The following is a 19,894-nucleotide window of genomic DNA, read 5'->3' on the forward strand; positions in this document are numbered from 1 at the left end:
GAGGCCCTTAATTGGCCACTTAAGTGGCTCAATTGGCCCCTGGGCAGGAGGGCCATCCTCCACCTTCCCTTGTGCTGGGTCAATGGCATGGCAATGGGAAGATGCCAGGAATTCCACCCCTCACCTTCCCTCGCCATTTTACGGACACCTCTCCCTCCCAACCCGTCCCCAGAGGGCTGGTAAAATTTCAGCCCAATATTTCAGGTTGAAGACCTTTTATCAGAACTGGAAAAAGTTAGGGATTGAACAAGTTTTAAGCAAGTACAGAGGCAGGGAAAGGGGGGAAGGAGAGGTAGGAGCAACAGGGAATGTCTGATAGGGCGGAGGCAGGAGAGATGTGTTATTTTTGTCTTCCTGTTTTTTACGTTGACAGAATTCTATTTCTTAGAAAAAGTTCATTTCAAAGATGCTGAAACGGAAACAAAGTTCAAGAGTGGAGAGTCAGCCTGTCACAGACTTTGGACCTGATGAAATGCTCACAGACAATGCCGATATTCTGTGGATTAACAAGCCGGTAAGTTTGATTTGTGGCAAAGGCCTCACAAATATTTCAGTTCAGAAGTCTCTAAACATTCTCCTGGCCGACCTCCCAGGTTCCATTCTCCATCAGTGTCCGTTCATCCAAAACTCTGCTGCCCGTATCCTAACTCACCAAGCCCCGTTCACCCAGCACTGCTATGCTCGCTGACGTACGTTGGCTCCAGGTTAAACGCCTCAATTTTCAAATTCTTATCCTTGTTTTCAAATCCCTCAATTGCCTCCTTATCTCTATAATCTCCTCCAGCCCTACGAGCCTCCAAGGACTCTGCGATCCTCTAATTCTGGCCTCTTGAGCATCTCCGATTTCCTTCGCTCTGCCGTGGGTAACCTTCCCTTCCGCAGCCTGGGCCCTAAGCTCTGGAATTCCCTCCCTAAACCTCTCTGCCTCTCTCTCTCTCCTCCTTTAAAACCTACCTCTTTGACTAAGCTCTTGATCATCTCACTTATTATCTCCTTACTGGCTCAGTGACAAAATTATTTTTTTTTATTGACAACATTAATGTTAAATGCTTTGGGATATTTAATTATGTTGAACAAGTTGTTGTTTACTTCAAAGTAACTTTTCTATATCTGCAATTAATGTAATGTCTAAAATATGAAATATCTGGGTCTCTGCCTCTCCTCCAGGTATTGCCTGATGCGTTCCCATCCCCCCGCTCCCGCTCCCCACCCCACCCCCCGCCCCATGACCATTCATGGCCCATCTTGGGCTGTTAACTGGCTTTTTGCCCTGTTTCAAATATCCCCTGCCACTACCATCCCTTCTGCCATATGTGACATATTGCACGCTGCATTTAGCCAGATTGTCTCTGAAACGAGGGAGTTATACTAATCCTTTATAAATCACTGGTCAGGCCTCAGCTGGAGTGTTTTGTTCAGTTCTGGGCAACACTTTAGGAAGGATATTGAGTCCTGGAGAGGGTACAGAGAAGATTTCCTAAAATCGTCCCAATTTTGAAGGACTTCAGTTATGTGGAGAGACTGGAGAAGCTGGGATTGTTCTCCTTAGAGCAGAGAAGGTTAAGTAGAGATTTAATAGAGGTGTTAAAAATCATGAAGGGTTTTGATCAAGTCGATAGGGAGAAACTGTTTCCGGTAGCAAGTGGGTCAGGAACCAGAGATCGTTGATTTAAAATAATTGGTGAAAGCAATACAGGGGGAAATGAGGAGAATTTTTTCACACAGATTATGGTCTGAAACTCACTACCTGAAAGGATTGTGAGCTCAGATTCTAAAGTAACTTTCAAAAGATAGTGGAACATGTATTTGAAGAGAACTAATTTTCAGGGTTTTGGTGAAAAACCTAAGGTGTGGGAGTAAATTGGACAGAACCGGCACAGACATGATGGGTTTAATGACCAGTTTCTGTGCTGTAAGATTCTGTGATTCCCACGAGTATGTAAATACATTCTGCTATTTACCATCAGGTTAATGCCAAAAGCTCAGAACAGGTAGGAGTTTCTCTCTGCCTTGGTTCTGATGGAATGGGGACATCATCAGAATTGTGGACCCAATGTTTCTGAAAACAATCCACTTCTAGGTTAGTGTTCCCTATCTCAAAGAAGGAGGCATTGCACATCTATCTCAGAATGTGGTGAAGGGTCTCTTATTTTAATGGATCCTAATAATCTGAGTAGAATTTTCTGGCCAGCACTGTCTACGCTGTGGTATTTCCTCGTCCTTTAGGTAGGCTTTTGATTTTAATTCATCTCCATCAAAAGAGAATTTGAGGTCTTGATCAGTTGGCAGCAGTTTCACTCTGCCACCTATTAAAATGTTGAACTCGACTCCATTAGCTGACAATTGTAATATTATTGAGTAGGAAAAAGGGACGCTGTGCCATAGCTCCTCCTTCTGGTTGTGACACAGAATGTCCAGCACAGAACCAGGCCATTCTGCCCCGCAGGTCTCTGCTGGTGTTTATGCTCTGCACGAATCTCCTCCCACCTTATCAGCATACCCTTACATTCCTTTCTCCCATGTGTTTACCTAGATTGCCCTTAAATATCATCCAGCTGATCTCATACATGAAGGGTCACTGACCCGAAACGTTAACTCTGCTTCTCTTTTCACAGATGCTGCCAGACCTGCTGAGTGGTTCCAGCACTTCTTGTTTTTATTTCAGATTTCCAGCATCCGCAGTATTTTGCTTTTACTCATACATTATCATATTCTTGCTTCTATATGACCAAATTTTTAACAAAATTGGCTTTTCTGTCTGTGCTTGGTCCCAACCTGAAATATCACTTTATGCTGTCATGCCTTAATAAATAACGTTTTGTATATTTTGCTGATAACTTGTGCCTTCATTAACATTGAACTGTCCATTTAAGTGCTTGGATACAATTTGCAATCTCTTCCAGACTTTTTACCTAATCTGGAAGGCACTGCCAGAAAAGGTGCTGAAAGCAGATTCAATACTATCTTTTAAAAAGGGAATTGGATACGTGCCTGAAAAAGAAATTCACAGGAGGAGGCCATTCGGCCAGTTGTGCCTGTGCCGGCTCTTTGAAAGAGCTATCCAATTAGTTCCACTTCTTTTGCTCTTTTCCCCACAGCCCTGCAAACTTTTCTTTTCAAGTATTTATCCAATTTCCTTTTGAAAATTACTGTTGAATCTGCTTCCACTGCCCTTTCAGGCAGCGCATTCCAGATCACAACAACTCACTGTCTTTATTCAAGAAAAATATTCTTTTCCCCACCCTCTGCCGAGTTACCTTGAATCTGTGCCCTTTGATTCCTGACCCTCCTGTCACTGAAAACAGTTTCTCTTTATTTACTCTATCAAAATCCTTCATGATTTTAACACCTTTATCAAACCTCCTCTTAACCTTTTCTGCGGTAAGGAGAACAATCAAAGCTTCTCCAGTCCCTTAATGTAACCGAAGTCCCTCATCCCTGGTATCATTCTGGTAAATCTCCTCTGTACCCTGTGCAAGGATCTTGTCATTGGAGTAATGTTTGTATGAAGGGGCGAGGTACAAGTTTTGAGCGGAGTTCACTAGCGATTTCTGTCATTTGTGGTGTCTCTATTTCTCAATTTGCATTAGCAACTTGGGGCATGATTTTGGGTTTTGGATTGGGACCCTGACGTCAGGGTCAAGTGGGGGTATCGACCACAGACTGTGTCAGGAGCAAGCACCCAACAATGATTTTCTCTGAATTGGCCAGTGAGCAGCCAGAGCGCATACTTGCCATCCAGTTAAGGATGGCGGGTGGACTCTTGAAGCTGGAGGGCTAATAGGAAGCCCCCCCCCCCCCCCCCCCCCAGCACTGAAGGAGCTTCAGCCTGCAGATGCAGGTCCTCCATCTCAGCACTTTAAATACTTGTGAATTAAAAAATTGCCACAGCTGCTGGACCACCGTCCACAGGGCAGCCTGCGGCTGCAGCTATGGCCAGGTAGGTTGGTCGGCAGGTAGGGAGGACCTCAAAGACATGAAGCTGCTTCCAGGCATCTGCTGGGCTCCAGACGTCACGGGATCTCTTTTTGATATTTAAATGATCTCAACAAGCTACATGCTGCTTGCCATTCCACGCCCAAACCAGCCTCCAGCAATATGGTTCAGGGGCATGATGGTGCCACCAAACCAGCAGGCGGCTGGCGGTGTGAAATTATCGGGGTAAAAATCTTGCCCATGCATTCAGAATCTCACTTCAAACTGGCTTTCTGTGCAAGTTCGGGGAAGTTGAATTTGCTCAGCATGAAATGAATTAGAACGTATACAATTGATGAAATAGTTGCTCGGTGAATGAAATTTAATATGGATGAAAGTAAAATACTGCAAATTGCAGAGATGAAAACTCTATTAAAAGCAATGGAAGAATGGTGTTACAAAAGCTTGGGTTTTTTTTTGAATTTGTTTGTGGGATGTGGGCGTCGCTGACAAGGCAAACATTTGTTGCCCATTCCTAATTGTCCTTGAGAAGGTGGTGGTGAGCTGCCTTCTCAAACCATTGCAGTCCATGTGGGGTAGGTACACCCACAGTGCTGTTAGGAAGGGTGTTCCAGGATTTTGACCCAGCGACAGTGAAGGAACAGCGATATAGTTCCAAGTCAGGATGGTGTGTGGCTTGGAGGGGAACTTGCAGGTGATGGTGTTCCCAGGCATCTGCTGCCTTTGTCCTTCTAGGTGGTAGAGGGCGCGGGTTTGGGAGGTGCTGTCGAAGGAGTCTTGGTGAGTTGCTGCAGTGCATTTTGTAGATGGTGCACACTGCTGCCACTGTGCATCAGTGGTGATGGGAGTGAATGTTGAAGGTGGTGGATGGGGTGCCAATCAAGTGGGCTGCTTTGTCCTGGATGGTGTTGAGCTTCTTGAGTGTTGTTGGAGCTGCACCCTTCCAGGCAAGTGGACAGTATTCCATCACACTCCTGACTTGTGCCTTGTAGATGGTAGACAAGCATTGGGGAGTCGGGAGGTGAGTTACTCGCCACTGAATTCCCAGCCTCTGACCTGCTCTTGTGGTCACAATATTTATGTAGCTGCACAATTTCAGTTTCTGGTCAAAGGTGACTTCCAGAATGTTGATAGTGGGGGTTTCAGCAATGGTAATGCCATTGAACATCAAGGGAGATGGTTAGATTGTTTTAGATGGTCATTGCCTGGCACTTGTGTGGTGTGAATGTTACTTGCCACTTATCAGCCCAAGCCTGGATATTGTCCAGATGCAGCAAGACCTGGACATGGGCTGCTTCAGTATCTGAGGAGTCGTGAATGATGTTGAATATAGTGCAATCGTCAGCGAACGTCCCCACTTCTGACCTTATGATGGAGGGAAGGTCATTTGTGAATTGCTGAAGATGGTTGTGCCTTGGACACTACCCTGAGGAACTCTTGCAGTGATGTCCTGGGACTGAGATGATTGACCTCCAGCAACCACAACCATCTTCCTTTGTGTTAGGTATGACTCCAACCAGCGGAGAGTTTTCCCCCTGATTCCCATTGACTCCAGTTTTGCTAGGCCTCCTTGATGCCATACTCGGTCAAATGCTGTCTTGATCTCAAGGGCAGTCACTCTCACCTCTGGAGTTCAGCTCTTTTGTCCATATTTGGACCAAAGCTGTAATGAGGTCAGGAGCTAAGTGGCCCTGACAGAACCCTACGTGAGCGTCAGTGAATTGAAAGAGCTGTAATGCGATGAGTAGCTTTTATTCTTTTATAATGGTGTAAATTAAAAACAGTAATGGTTTGGATGGATGGTTGAAGGACAAAGAATGATATTGTTATGAAGGCAAAATACTGTGGATGCTGGAAATCTGAAATAAAAATGAAGTTCTGGAAATACTCAACAGGTCTGGCAGCATCTGTGGAGAGAGAAACAGTTAATGTTCCGATGAAAGGTCACAGACTCGAAACGTTAACTCCGTTTCTCTCTCCTCAGATGCTGCCAGACCTGTTGAGTATTTCCAGAACTTCATTTTTATTTCAGATTTCCAGCATCCACAGTATTTTGCCTTCATAACAATATCATTCTTTGTCCTTCAACCATCCATCCAAACCATTACTGTTTTTAATTTACACCATTATAAAAGAATAAAAGCTACTCATCATCAGCACTTTCTGTTTTTATGAATGATTTTAATAGTTGCACTGTATCCAGAATGTGCCAGTTGAGGTTGTGGTAGCACTTGTGATTTACAGTGAATCCTGTATAAATAAACACTCCCAAAAACTGGACACCTGGAAACAAACACGCTTGTTGAGAGACTCAAATAACTTGTGTTATAACCGATACAGGAAACACTTTGAAACCACGGACTCTCGCAAATTACAAACCATGGGCAACCTTTGATGCCCCACAGTCCGTTTACAACTTAAAACACGGGACGTCACGCTATAAAATGTTCAAAGTATGCACTGTATCTGATTCTGAAGATTGTGATGACTGAGGAAAGAAATCCAGTGATAATCTGTTGCTGCCTATACCCGAGGTTTAATCACCCCACAGCCTCTTCAGTATATACAATAACCATTTTGAAAATAAGAACAACTGTAAAGACAGCACAGCCGCTGCTAGTCCCTGAGTTATCTGTCATTTCCAGGTTTCCCTGTTCCTTAGAGGAAAGACACTGTTTCTAATGCTTTCTCTTTGTGTGTAGTGGGTTCACTCTTTGCTGCGAGTTTGCGCCATCATCAGTGTTATTTCCGTCTGCATGAACACACCAAAGACCTTTCACCACTATCCGCCACTTCAGTACGTAACGTTTGCCCTGGACACACTCCTGATGTTTCTGTACACTTCTGAGATGATTGCAAAGATGCACATTCGTGGCATAGTCAAGGTATGTGTATCTTTAGTGGGAAGAGTAACTGTTGAATAATGCCAGTTGACCAGCACACTGTTACTGAACTCATGTTGGCTCTGTGTGTGAGGATCTATGTACGGTCCATATTTTCTTTACAAGTTTCTGCCCAAAGTGCAATCCAGAAAATTCTGGAGTCTGATCACATGGTACAACTTGTAACAATTGAAAACAGCACAGTCAAAAATGGTACAACTGCTGACACACACCTATTCTCTAATTCATATATACAATGATACAGCACAGAAGGCGACAGTTTGGCCCATTCCTTGTAAAGGACTGGCACAGGCACAATAACAATCCCATTAGTCCTACACCCCCCTCTCTTTATGGGACTAGCTGCTTCACAAAATAAAGACATAAATTGGTACAGAAATCTGATAGTTTTAGTGGCGCAGTGGTTAGCACCACAGCCTCACAGCTCCAGCGACCCGGGTTCAATTCTGGGTACTGCCTGTGCGGAGTTTGCAAGTTTTCCCTGTGACCGTGTGGGTTTCCTTCCACAGCCAAAGACTTGCAGGTTGATTGGAAAATTGGCCATTATAAATTGCCCCTAGTATAGGGTATAGCTAGGTGGTAGGGGAATTGAGGGAAGGTGGGGATGTGAGAGGGTAATGGGATTAATGTAGGATTAGTATAAATGGGTGGTTGAAGGTCAGCACAGACTCGGTGGGCCGAAGGGCCTGTTTCAGTGCTGTATCTCTAAATAAATAAATAAAAGTTTTGGGTAGTGCCTGTTTCTCATGTGTAAAGTGCTAAAGAAACTAGGGTAGCTTGTTACGGACTTGTTGAGTAATTATTGGCACTAACTGGGACCACAAGCGGAAGCCTGAAAGTGGTCCCTGAGGTAGTAACAGGCAGACCCCAAAGTTCCCTGGTAGGAAGAGAGAGCCTTGTAATGGCCTCCTGTCCCTTAATTGTCTCCAGCATATGTCTCTTTGAAAGCCTCCATCTCACCTGCAACCTTCACCTGGAAGATCTCCTGTTGTCTCGACCTTTTCAATGCAATTCCTGCTTTTTCCAGAGATTCTGCTGGCTGCACCTTGCTCACAACCATTGGTTTTTCACCCCCCCCCCCCCCCCCCCCTCACTTACTGGCAGGGATTCTAACAACATTTACTTGCATTTATATAGCACCCATAATATAGTAAAATATCCCAAAGCACTTCATGAGAGATTTTTCAAGCCAAAGGTGACGTAAGGAGATATTAGGACAGGTGGCCAAAAACATAGTCAATGAGGTAGGTTTTAAGGAATGTCTTAAAGGAGGGGAGAGAGGCAGAGAAATTTAGGGAGGGAATTCCAGAGCTTGGGACCCAGGCAGCCAAAGGCATGACACCAATGGTGGGCCAGTGGAAATCGAGGATGCGCAAGAAGCCAGAATTGGAAGAGCGCAGAGATCACTGAGGGCTCTAGGTCTGGAGGAGGTTACAGAGATAGGGAGGGGCAAAGCCACGTAGAGATTTGGAAGTAAGGTTAAATTCTTACTGCCCTCTCCCCACTTTTCCCCGCACAGGAAACAGTGCTGGGGTTGGAGTGGTGGGAAGAAGTCCCACACTGTTACTGTCTGGGCAGGAGGAGGAAAATCCAACCCAGGGTATCAAGTAGCAACTGACAGAGGTATGACAGAGAAGGAAATCGGGTGAAACAGAGTCAAATCAGGTAGAAAAAGAAATAGAGAGGGAAAGAAAGATTGGATTTAGAATGAGGAAAAAGAGATTAATTGAATTAACAATTAGCACTTCAGATAGTGGTTTGGTAGTACAGAACTTGAGAATTGCTGAAAATAGAAACGTTGTCGAAGCTTTTCGTCTTGCACTCATCAGGACAATACACAAGAATAATCAACGTAGGAAAAACAACAACTTGTACTGCATGAGAAGAGAGTGCTGTTTGGTTAGTGTTGCCATGGAGAATGCCCTAGTTTATGGTGACTGATAGTTAACTGCCAAGTTTTGTTTGAAATTTAAACCAGGCAGCTTGACTCTGGTCAATTTGCCCTGAGGAATGAACCGGTGAATGACTGTCACTCATTTTGTTCAGCTGAAACAGGCACAATGTGTGCACATGTTCTTTCTGTCTGCAAAGAACAGGGCCCTGTATATTAATATATGTAGCATTTGCGCATATTGTAAACTGGTGCATTCTCCATGGCAACTGCCTCTACCAATCAGAGTTCACTTGCCAACCAATCAGCACTCTCTTCTCATGCAGTATAAGTTTTTGTTTTCCCTTACATTGGTTATTCTTGCGCATTGTCCTGATGAGTGCAAGATGAAAAGCTTCAACAACATGTCTCTATTTTCAGCAATCCTCAAATTAGAACTTTGTTAAAAAGGTACTTACACTCTTAATTTACAGCCCTAATTTTATGTGTTGAGTTTAATTGGTAATTATTGTGCAAATTCAGTAAGTTCTTGATGGATCTATTTGGCCCTGGAATTAAGCAATTTAAACCATTCTTTCTTTCCCTCTCTCTATTTCTCTTTCTCTACCTGATTTGACTTCAATTCACTCGATTTCATTCTCGGTCGTTCCTCTGTTTCTTGCTCAATCCTTAAATCTCATTGGCTAAGGTGATAGACTGTTGGTCCTGTCGTTCACTGAGGTCCCAGGTGCCCCATTGCCCTCACTGTGCCGTTATCAGTAAGGTCTTAAAAATAACAAGGAGGTTGTGGGTGAGATGCCCTTTGTGTGAAGCAAACAGTAAAACAGTGTAAATTAACCGGCAAGATCTGGAGATTCACATCTCACGGCGTCTCTCTTCAGCCTCTGAACTCACCCGATGATTTACGCACTAATAACCTGTGTCTTTAACACGTCGTTATTGTTCCGGGTTGATGTGATTCTCTGCAGGGAATTTCCAGCTTACCTGATATTGGCTTTTGTTTCTAGTAAAAGAGCCAGATAGCCAATAAAAAGAACAGATGAAACTCTTGTTAATATCAGCAAAAGCTATTAACTTAAAATTTACTGGTTAGAAGTTCTAATTAACAGTAAGAAAATTGGAAATTAGAAAAAGGAGAAAATGAGAAGTCACTGTGATTTTTGGGGTAAAACTTTGTTTAGGGTTTAACGTAAAAACTTCCACTGTTTTAAGTTCTTCCTTTTAAACTCATAATACTGCAAATTACTTTACCCAGAGAGTGGTGAGAATGTGGAACTCACTACCACATGGAGTGGTTGAGGTGAATAGTATAGATACATTTAAGAGGAAGCTGGATAGATACTCTGGCTGCACTCCCGGGAGTGGGCTGGAGATGGCGGATGTTGTGGGGGGGGGGGGGGGGGGGGGCTTGTAAAATCAAGTGGGAGGCAGGGGGCGCCATTCCCATTGCCTATCCACCCCACTGTTATTGTACCAGTGGCAGGGGAGGTGGAAAACGGTCCCACCCCCTGCCCCCCACTGGACCACCTCCCCCCGCCCTCTCAATCAACCCCTTCCCCACGCCCCCCCCCCCCCGCCCCCACTCCCATTCCCCCCAGCCTCACCGAGGTCCAGACACTTACCTCCATCTTGCTGGTGCTGGCTGGGTGCAGTCCCGGCAGTGGACACCACTCCCAATGACGGTTGCAGAGCTGCCAGCCCACTGATTGACCGCAGCTCTCGGAGGCGGGCCTGGGCCACTCAAACTCGCTGCGTGGCTTCCAGGCCTGGCGGAGGCGGGCTCGCTTCCTACCTTTCAGCCAGTGGGCGGGGCCTCTGCCTGAACATAAAATTCCAGCCCATGTAACTTGGCAAAACATCCTGAGCACACCTAGCCACTTTTCCCAACTGCTCAATCTATCTTGCGCATTTTAGGAACCATCTTCAGCATCATCATATGTTGAAATATCACAATTCTTGATCTTGTCCCAGCAAACATCATCTTGCCCAGTTACTGGCCAACACTATGCAGCACACATACATACCAGGAATGTTAAAATGCAGAATGCATGACCATTCCCCTGCAGAAGTTATTCGAACAGCGATAATAAGAATGTATTGGGAGTGTAGAGAAGAGCTTTGCTAAAGCAGTCAGGTTATACAGTGACATGTGAGGTTATGGAAGTATTAGACAAGATATTCTTGCATGAACTGGTAAAGTTATTGTCATGCCTGAAGTATGGGAGGTTGATTTGAAAGACTATTGTACTGGAAATATGTAATGAAGCATGATGTCAAATTAACATACAGCATAACTGCTTCCTAATCATTGCTAGGAAATGTCAGAATCATCGCACACACATTCATTATGCATCCATAAAGGCCTTGGAAATGCTAACAAGACCAGGCTCCCTGAAAGCCTGGATTGATTATTAAATAACTTGCCAATCATTTGCCATCTCGCTAGTCTCAAATGCACCATGGGGGCAAATAGCGACTCACTTGAAGGATCCTTTCTTGTAGCTGAACAGTCTTCAGATTGGTTGGCCCAATGTTGCAACAAGTCTTAAACTATTGGAGCAAAACATTGGCGAGTTGTGCTGTGTCCTTACTGAAGCTAATTTTTTTTTAAACTCATTCATGGAATGTGGGTGTCGCTGGCTAGGCCAGAATTTGTCGCCCATCCCTAATTGCCCTTGAGAAGGTGGTGGTGAGCTGCCTTCTTGAACCGCTGCAGTCCATGTGAGGGAGGTACACCCACAGTGCTGTTAGGAAGGGAGTTCCAGGATTTTGACCCAGTGACAGTGAAGGAACGGCGATATATTTCCAAGTCAAGATGATGTGTCTGACTCAGAGGGGAACTTGCAGGTGGTGGTGTTCCTGTGCGCCTGCTGCCTTGAAAGAACTATAGTTTGTAAAATGGCATGGCTTTAAATAGTCTAATTTACAGCACAAATTGCAGCAAGTTTCTGATTAACAATGTACACTGCTCAGTAAGTGCAGACATCTGTCCATTATGGTCACTGGTGCCTGGTTCCATTAGACCAGCCAACTGGCAAGATTAGCCTGGGCCTCCCCTGAAGCAACTTCAGTTAAGGATCTTTGTTCAGTGGGAGTTTCTTTTCCATTTTCCTATTTTCAAAATGTAAAATTATGCAGAAAACTTTGTATAGCATTGTAAAATACAGTAACTGACCCTAACAATACTATGAAGATGTTGCGATAGAATAACTAAGGAAAAATTGTACTTTGATTCCAATCACATCCCTCCTGTCCTGTTTCTTTCCTCATTACAATTTCTTTATCATCCCTTGAGTCCACAGCTACCTAAATGCAGCTGCCTATAATTCATTAAGATAATAATATTGCACACTTTGTAAAACGTTAATATCTACTCTTCTTCACTTCTGGCCTCTTGAGCATACCTGACTTCCATCGCTACACCATTGGCAGCTATACCTGCAGCTGCCTGGGCCCTGAGCTCTGGAATTCCTTCTTTTAAATCTCTTTGCCTCTCTACCTCTCTCCTCCTTTAAGTTGCTCCTTATAAACTACCTCTATGACCAAGCTTTTGGTCAGTGGTCCTAATATCTCCTTATGTGTCTCAGTGTCAAACTTTGATAATCACTCCTTTGGATGTTTTCACTATGTTAAAGACACTGTATAAATCCAAGTTGTTATTGAAAGGTATAATTAAGTTGGCATTAAAATGCTGAAGGAGCTTTTAATTTTTTTTTTCATTTTTACTTTTTCTCAATGTGAAATCATTTATAGTTTTGTAAAATAGCTCTGTGTATAACTTGCTTTTTATTTCTACTCCAGCTTGGCCATCAGTCCTCCTTTTTATAAAATGACAAATTATGTGAGAGGAAGTGACTTTTGTCAGCACTGTTTGTGCTCAGAGCAACTGCTGAAGCCTATGCATTACGGGTGCTATTGCAATGTACAGCAGTAACGTGAACTTTCAGAGTGGGTCATAACCATTTAGAAGAACTGAGGTGGGGTGGTGGGGGGGGTGGGGGGTGAAATTCAACTCTAATTTAAATTTCCACTGAGTTATTGATGCTGGCCTGATCTAAAAGGATGGTTATGGAGGGCGGGTGATGGAGGCTAGGGAGGGTTAGTGAGGATTAGCGATGGCTCGGAAGGCCTAGTGAAGAACGGGAGGAAGAGAAGCAAGAATATTGCATTTCGACATTAATTCTTTGAACCAAGTTTTTTTTTTTTTGTTAAAAACCAGTGCAGTTTGGCCTGATTTGAAATATCTTTTTTGGTACCTGTGATGCTATCTACATTTGGTTTTTTGTTGTTGTTCCTTTCCATCATGACTAGAATTATTGGCAACTCGAAAGGCAGTTTGGTAGTGTTTCAACTTTTCACGGCTTTTATTTTCCCTACTTCCTTTAAGATTTAAAATTCATAACCCTACCCTTGCCGTCACATTTGTTGGTCACCAGGCTGAGTGACAGGCAAGATGTGAAACGCTTTAACATTGAAAATTCCTGCCACAGTGCCACTAACAAGTATATCTGGTATTCTGCAGGCACTAGTATAGGTTTTCCCCCATGGGAACAAGGTTCGTTTGAAAGCTTTCAATTAGTCGTGCACAGCATGTGTTGAATTTAATGTATAATAGATGCATTCTGCACTACGGTAGAGCAATGGTGATGGATCTAACACACACACAACTACTTTCTCTTTGACAGTTCAGCTATCTCAAATGCCATCTTTTTGAGAAACTACATATTCAGTTGGAATAATGAAAGAAGATTATCTCAGAGTTTGGAAATGTTGCTGTTCTGATTGCAAGATGAATTAATGAGTGACTTGGAATGTGCAGTTCAACTGTGTTTCTTTCAGTTGAGGTCCACTTTAGTTTTACCTGAAATGGCTCATGGTACTTGGCCATTATCCATGTGTTTGGTGTCAAATATATGAATGGATTTGATGTTTAACATTGCTTTAACCTTACCTCTGCATGCATTTTGTTTTTGAGCCTAATCATCGCAGAAAGGATAGGACTTTTTTTTCCAAATGTTTGCTTATGACTCCAAGCTGCATCCACCAGGTGGGTGCATCAGGAAGTCACTCATACATTCCCATCACATTCCACCCATTTGTTTTGAGCTGGGAATATGCATTCAGAAATTCAGCTGGAATAAGTAATACACAGATTGTAAAATGATACAGCACAGAAGGAAGGCATTCGGTCCATCATGCCAGCTCTTTAAATGAGATATCTAATGAATTCCACTTCCCTGCAGTTAGCCAATAGCCCTGTCGATCTTTCCTTTTCAAGTTTATATCCACATCCCAGGAGGTTGAATATTGGTAGCTGTACATCGACTTTTGTTTTTCCATCCAGTTCTGATGACAGATTACTCTTGTTTCATAGGGCGATAACTCATATGTGAAAGACCGGTGGTGTGTGTTTGATGGGTTCATGGTCTTCTGTCTCTGGGTGTCCCTAGTATTACAGGTACTGCCAAATAGTTTGTGCTATTTCTTAAGTTTTTTTTCAGTTTTCCACAGAGTAAACTGTCAAACTCTCGTACAAATTCTTAATCTTTACATTTCAGGTCTTTGAAATAGCTCAGATAGTTGACCAGATGTCACCGTTGAGCATGCTGCGAATCCCAAGGCCACTCATCATGATTCGAGCATTTCGAATCTACTTTCGGTTTGAGCTCCCGCGTACAAGGATTACAAACATTCTGAAGTAAGATCGAGAAAAAGAACTCCCATTTCTTTTGCAAACTCAGGGTGTCCCAAAGTGTTTCACAGCCAATTAAGTACTTTTTGAAGTGTAGTCTCTGTTGTAATGTGGGAAACACGACAACCAAATTGCACACAAGTTCCCACAAACAATGTGTCAACGATCAGGTGATCTGTTTTGGCATTGTTGGTTGAGGGATTAATATTGGCCAGGACTCCCCTGGTCGTCGTCACCAATAGTGTCATGGGATCTTTTACATCCACCTGCGAGGGAATTCGGGGCCTCATCTCATCTGAAAGACGGCACCTCCGACAGTGCAGCACTCCCTCAGTACTTAGTACTGCACTGGGACTGTCAGCCTAGATTCTGTGCTTAAGTCTTTGGAGCAGGATTTGAACCCACAACCTTCTGATTCAGAGGTTAGAGTCCTACCTACTGAGCCATGGCCGATGACCTAAGATGGGGTGATGTCTATCATTGTGTAGATTTTACTTTAGGCGGACGGGAATGCGCCACCGATGTAAAAGTCGGTGGCGAGCCCACTTCCACCTCGCCCGGGGATCCATCCCGCATTTTACGGGTCCCCGGGCTTTAATTGTCCCAAGGCGGGACTTCTACCCGCTTGAGGGATGAGGTCCCGCCTCAGTGAGCTGCCGGCCAATCAGCGAGCTGGCAGCTCTTAGTCCCAGCAGCACCACTGGGAGCGGTGGCCACTGCTGTGACTGCAGCCCAGCCGACCAGATGGAGCTAGGAGTCCAGGTAAGTTGGGCATGTCTCACCAGGGAGATCGGTCCTTCCCTGGTGAGGCTGGAGTGGTCGTTTTGGGGGGCGGGGGGGGGCGACTTGGTTCCCGGGGATGGGTTGGGAGGCGGAGGCGGCCCCCAATTGGATACCCTGTGCCCGACTGCCAGGCCCCACCCCGACGCGCGGAAAGGCCAAGCTATCGCTGGGCAGCCTTTCACATCCCCAGCACGTCTGCTTGCCATGGGTAAAATACCCGTAGAGGCAGGCGAGGGCCCTTAAGTGGCTGTTAAGTGGCCACTTAAGGGTCTTGATCGGCCTCAGGCAGTCGGGCGGGCCATTTACCCCCCTCCACCGCCCCCCCCCCTCCCCCCTCCCCCTCCCACCGTCCGATGCCATAAAGTTGACCAGAGGCGGGAGCCTCCCGCTCAATTTTACACTGCCCCCACGCCACCATCCAACCCGCTGGGGCAGCGTAAAATGCAGCCCATTGTCTGATGGGTTTATGAATGATGAGCAAAATATTTGAAACTGTGCATTGTTTACATCTTGTCACATTGATTTACTGCAGGCGATCGGGAGAACAAATCTGGAGTGTGTCCATTTTCCTGCTCTTCTTTCTGTTATTATATGGAATTTTGGGAGTTCAGATGTTTGGTACCTTTACCTACCATTGTGTAACGAATGATACACAGCCAGGGTGAGCATACAAATGTTGATTTTCTTGCTCAATATTAGGTAATATTTATGATTCTAAATTCTTATCTGTGCTTCCTCCTAGTGTCAATAAAATTTCTTTCTAGTTAAGTAACTTTTTTAACTAAAATATTTTCGAGATGTTTCTGCTTTGTATTAACTCTTATGCTGAAAATCCATTGTACTAACTGTTGTGCTCTGATATTTACTTTAGGATGATGGGGACAGGAGGAAGCCATTCAGCCCCTTGCACCTGTCCTGCCATTCAATTAGATCTTTTCCATCTACACCCACCCCGGTTATATAACCCTTAATTTTTTTTTGTTGGATAAGGGTATTCTCACTCTCAGTTTTGAAATTTTCAGTTGAGCCCCAGCTGTAACAGAGTTCCAGATTTCCACTCCCCTTCGTGTGAAGAAGTGCTTCCTGACATCACCCCTGAACGGCCTTGCTCTAATTTTAAGGTTTTGCCCCCTTGTTCTGGATTCCCCCCACCAGAGGAAATAGTTTCTCTCCATCGACCCTATCGAATCCTTTAATCATCTTAAATACCTTGATTAAATCACCCTTAATCTTTTATACTGAAGGAATACAAGCCTATTCTATGCAACCTGTCCTCATAATTTATTAGGATGCAGAGAAGCTCCAGTGTGATTTGGACAGGTTGAGTGAGTGGGCAAATACATGGCAGATGCAGTATAATGTGGATAAATGGGAGGTTATCCACTTTGGTGGCAAAAACAGAAAGGCAGATTATTATCTGAATGAGGATAGATTGGGAAAGGGGGAGATGCAGCGAGACCTGAGTGTACTTGTGCACCAGTCGCTGAAAGTAAGCATGCAAATGCAGCAGGCAGTTAAGAAGGCAAATGGTATGTTGGCCTTCATAGCGAGAGGATTCGAGCACAGGAGCAAGGATGTCTTGCTGCAATTGTACAAGGCCTTGGTGAGATCACATCTGGAGTATTGTGTGCAGTTTTGGTCTCCTTATCTGAGGAAGGATGTTCTTGCTATGGAGGGAGTGCAGCGAAGGTTCACCAGACTGATTCCTGGGATGGCAGGACTGATGTATGAAGAGAGATTGGGTCGATTAGGCTTGTATTCACTAGAGTTTAGAAGAATGAGAGGGGATCTCATAGAAACCTACAAAATTCTAACAGGACTGGGCATACTAGATGTAGGAAGGATGTTTCCGATGGCGGGGTAGTCCAGGAACAGGGATCACAGTCTAAGGATAAGGGGGAAGCCATTTAGGACTGAGATGAGGAGGGATTTCTTCACCCAGAGAGTGGTGAACCTGTGGAATTCTCTACCACGGAAAGCAATTGAGGCCAAATCACTAAATATATTCAAGAAAGAGTTAGATATAGTTCTTGGGGCTAAATGGATCAAGGGATACGGGGAGAAAGCGGGAACAGGGTACTGAGTTTGGATGATCAGCTATGATCGTATTGAATGGCGGTGCTGGCTCAAAGGGCCGAATGGCCTACTCCTGCTCCTATGTTTCTAGGTTTCTATGTTTCTAACCCTTTTAGTCCCTGGTTTATTGTGTGATATGAGAATGGATAACCGTGTGTCGTATGAGGAAAGACAAATGGACATGAGCCTATCCTGTCACTTTTAGTACAACAATCTTCTGCAATGTGCTAATGCAATATTTTACTTATTCTCTTTTCCCCGCCAATTGTTTCTCCTTCCTTCCTCTCCTGAAGGCTGCAGTACATCTCCACAGGTGCTGGAACCTTCTGTTGGATCGCTGAACTGACCATTATCCTAACTGTCACCATGTTCTGTTCATTTATCATCCCAGTGCTCATTGACCTACGTTGGCCCCTGGTCCAACAACACCCAATTTTTAAATTCTCATCCTTGTTTTCAATTCCCTCCATGGCCTCGCCCCTCCCTATCTCTGTAGTCACCCCCAGCCCCACAACCCTCCAAGCTCTCTGTGCTCGTCCAATTCTGATCTCTTGCGCATCTCTGATTTGTCAGGTGGCATTGAACTATGCTGTGCCTAAATCATTGGGTGTAAATCTACACCAGTGCATTACCGGTGTAAATGCAGGAAGCTTCCTGGAACTAATCCTGTGCATGAGGGCGTGGAGCTAGGAAATTTATTAGTGGAGGATTTCAATGTCGGAAGAGTCATAAATGGTCAAAGGGGTTAGTGCGTGCTAGTGTTTTTGTGGAAACCAGTTGTACAACAGTAACTTATATTAATATAGCACCTTTAACATCATAAAACATTCCAAGGCACTTCACAGGAGCGTTATAAAGCAAAATTTGACACCGAGCCACATAAGGCGCTATTAGGGCAGGTGACCAAGGTATGACTTAAAGGAGGGAAGAGAGAGGTAGAGAAGCGGAGAGCTTTAGCGGGGGAATTCCAGAGCTTGAGGCTGAGGCAGTTGAAGGCACGGCCGCCAATGGTGGAGTGAAAACATCAGGAGGCCAGAATTGGAGCAGTGCAGAGATCTCGGAGGGTTGTGCGACTGGAGGAGTTTACAGAGAAAGGGAGGGGTAAGGCTTTGGCGGATTTGAAAATGAGGATGATGGAAGAATGGGACTTGGTGCGAGTTAGGACACAGGCAACAAGAGTTTTGGATGGCCTCAAATTTACGGAGGGTTGTGTGGGAGAGGCTGGCCAGGAAAGCATTGGAATAGTCAAGTCTTGTGGTAACACAGGGTTTCAGCAGCTGGTGAACTGAGGTGGGGACGGAGTCGGACAACTTCATGGAGGTGGAAATAGACTGTCTTAGTGATGTGGTCGGAAACTCCTTTCATTTTCCAGGTTTATAACCCCACTCATTTTTCTGGAGTTTTTCATCAAGTGACTCTGTCTGGAATGCCATGCATCTACTCATATCTCCATGTTGTTTTGAAGGAGCTGATTGGTTCATAAATAAAGGAAATGCAATAGATCTGGTACATAGATTTACAGAATGTGTTTCCTAAGTTATTTCACAGGAGACTTATTACAAAAATTCAGACAGAAAAACAAAGAGCAGCAAATTTCCTAGTGAGAAATGGTTCTACCCTGCTTTTGCACTGTAGTTCCAGGAAATTCCAAGCTTTTGGATAAAGCTAGAAACTTCCCTAGTCTGTATAACTTAGATACGAAATAGATTTCTTGAACTATTGCCGAAGAATAACAACACTTGTTAATGTGAATTGTGTCAATAATTCTCGGCTAAAAACTCTGCTTCTGTGCTTCCCCACTTGAAATTTTCTGCTTATTTGTGTTAACTGGGTGGAGGATTGGTGAGTGTAGAAGCCGAACTGTTGTTCATCTGCTTAGCAAATAAAAGGCTTGCCAATTATTTTCCAGTAAAGTCACTATGTACACAACTTTCCAGAGAGCACTTACTGTACTCTCGGAAACCATCGAGATCACGTTTGAGAACCATTATCTGATCATAGCATGATGCGACCCATGAGGCCATTTGGCCCATCGTGGCTGTGCTGGCTCTTTGAAAGAGCTATCCAATTAGTCCCACAGCTCTGCAAATTTTCTCCTTTTTAAGTACAGATCCAGTTCCCTTTTGAAAGTCACTATTGAATCTCTTTCCACCATCTATTATTATTATTACTTTTTAAATTATTTTTATGAAGTCTCGGCGAGCATTAATGAAACTAAATACTGTAGAAGCTGCTCACCAGCTTTCATTGTGGGAATTTGAATATCTGGATCTGGAGGTGTCATTGAGACAATTGTTTTGCATTTTGATGCCCTTCATTGTACTCTCTGGTTCAACCTGATTTTATGAGCCTGATAATATAAAAGCCTAGATGTTTCTTTGTCAACCTTTGGCAATCCACTTTTTTTTTAGCCTTTCTGCCTTAATTTCAAAAGGCAGTTGGGGCGTGTACTTGTAGAGGATTGTGGAGGAAAAAGGATCATATCGCAGGCTCTGATCTGCAAGGATGATACCAAAACTGAGAGGTTATAACTATCAGAATACTGAACAGCTAGGGTTCTTTTTTGCTGGAAAGAGATTGCAGAAGAGTGACTTAATAGAGTTTTTAAAAATT

The 19,894-nt window shown here is 44.1% G+C and overlaps 1 protein-coding gene across 1 annotated transcript in view; it reads left to right on the top strand.

Annotated features, from left to right (window-relative positions):
• nalcn (sodium leak channel, non-selective) overlaps positions 1-19,894 on the top strand; it is a 175,149-nt gene that overhangs the window by 3,411 nt on the left and 151,844 nt on the right. The window contains exons 2-6 of the mRNA XM_068032929.1: positions 374-514; positions 6,639-6,821; positions 14,105-14,188; positions 14,289-14,428; positions 15,738-15,866. Coding sequence (XP_067889030.1) covers positions 407-514; positions 6,639-6,821; positions 14,105-14,188; positions 14,289-14,428; positions 15,738-15,866 — 644 coding nt within the window. The 5' untranslated portion in view covers positions 374-406. The remainder of the gene's footprint in view (positions 1-373; positions 515-6,638; positions 6,822-14,104; positions 14,189-14,288; positions 14,429-15,737; positions 15,867-19,894) is intronic.

This window comes from Heterodontus francisci, chromosome 6 (assembly GCF_036365525.1).
Source record: "Heterodontus francisci isolate sHetFra1 chromosome 6, sHetFra1.hap1, whole genome shotgun sequence".
Taxonomy (NCBI): domain Eukaryota; kingdom Metazoa; phylum Chordata; class Chondrichthyes; order Heterodontiformes; family Heterodontidae; genus Heterodontus; species Heterodontus francisci.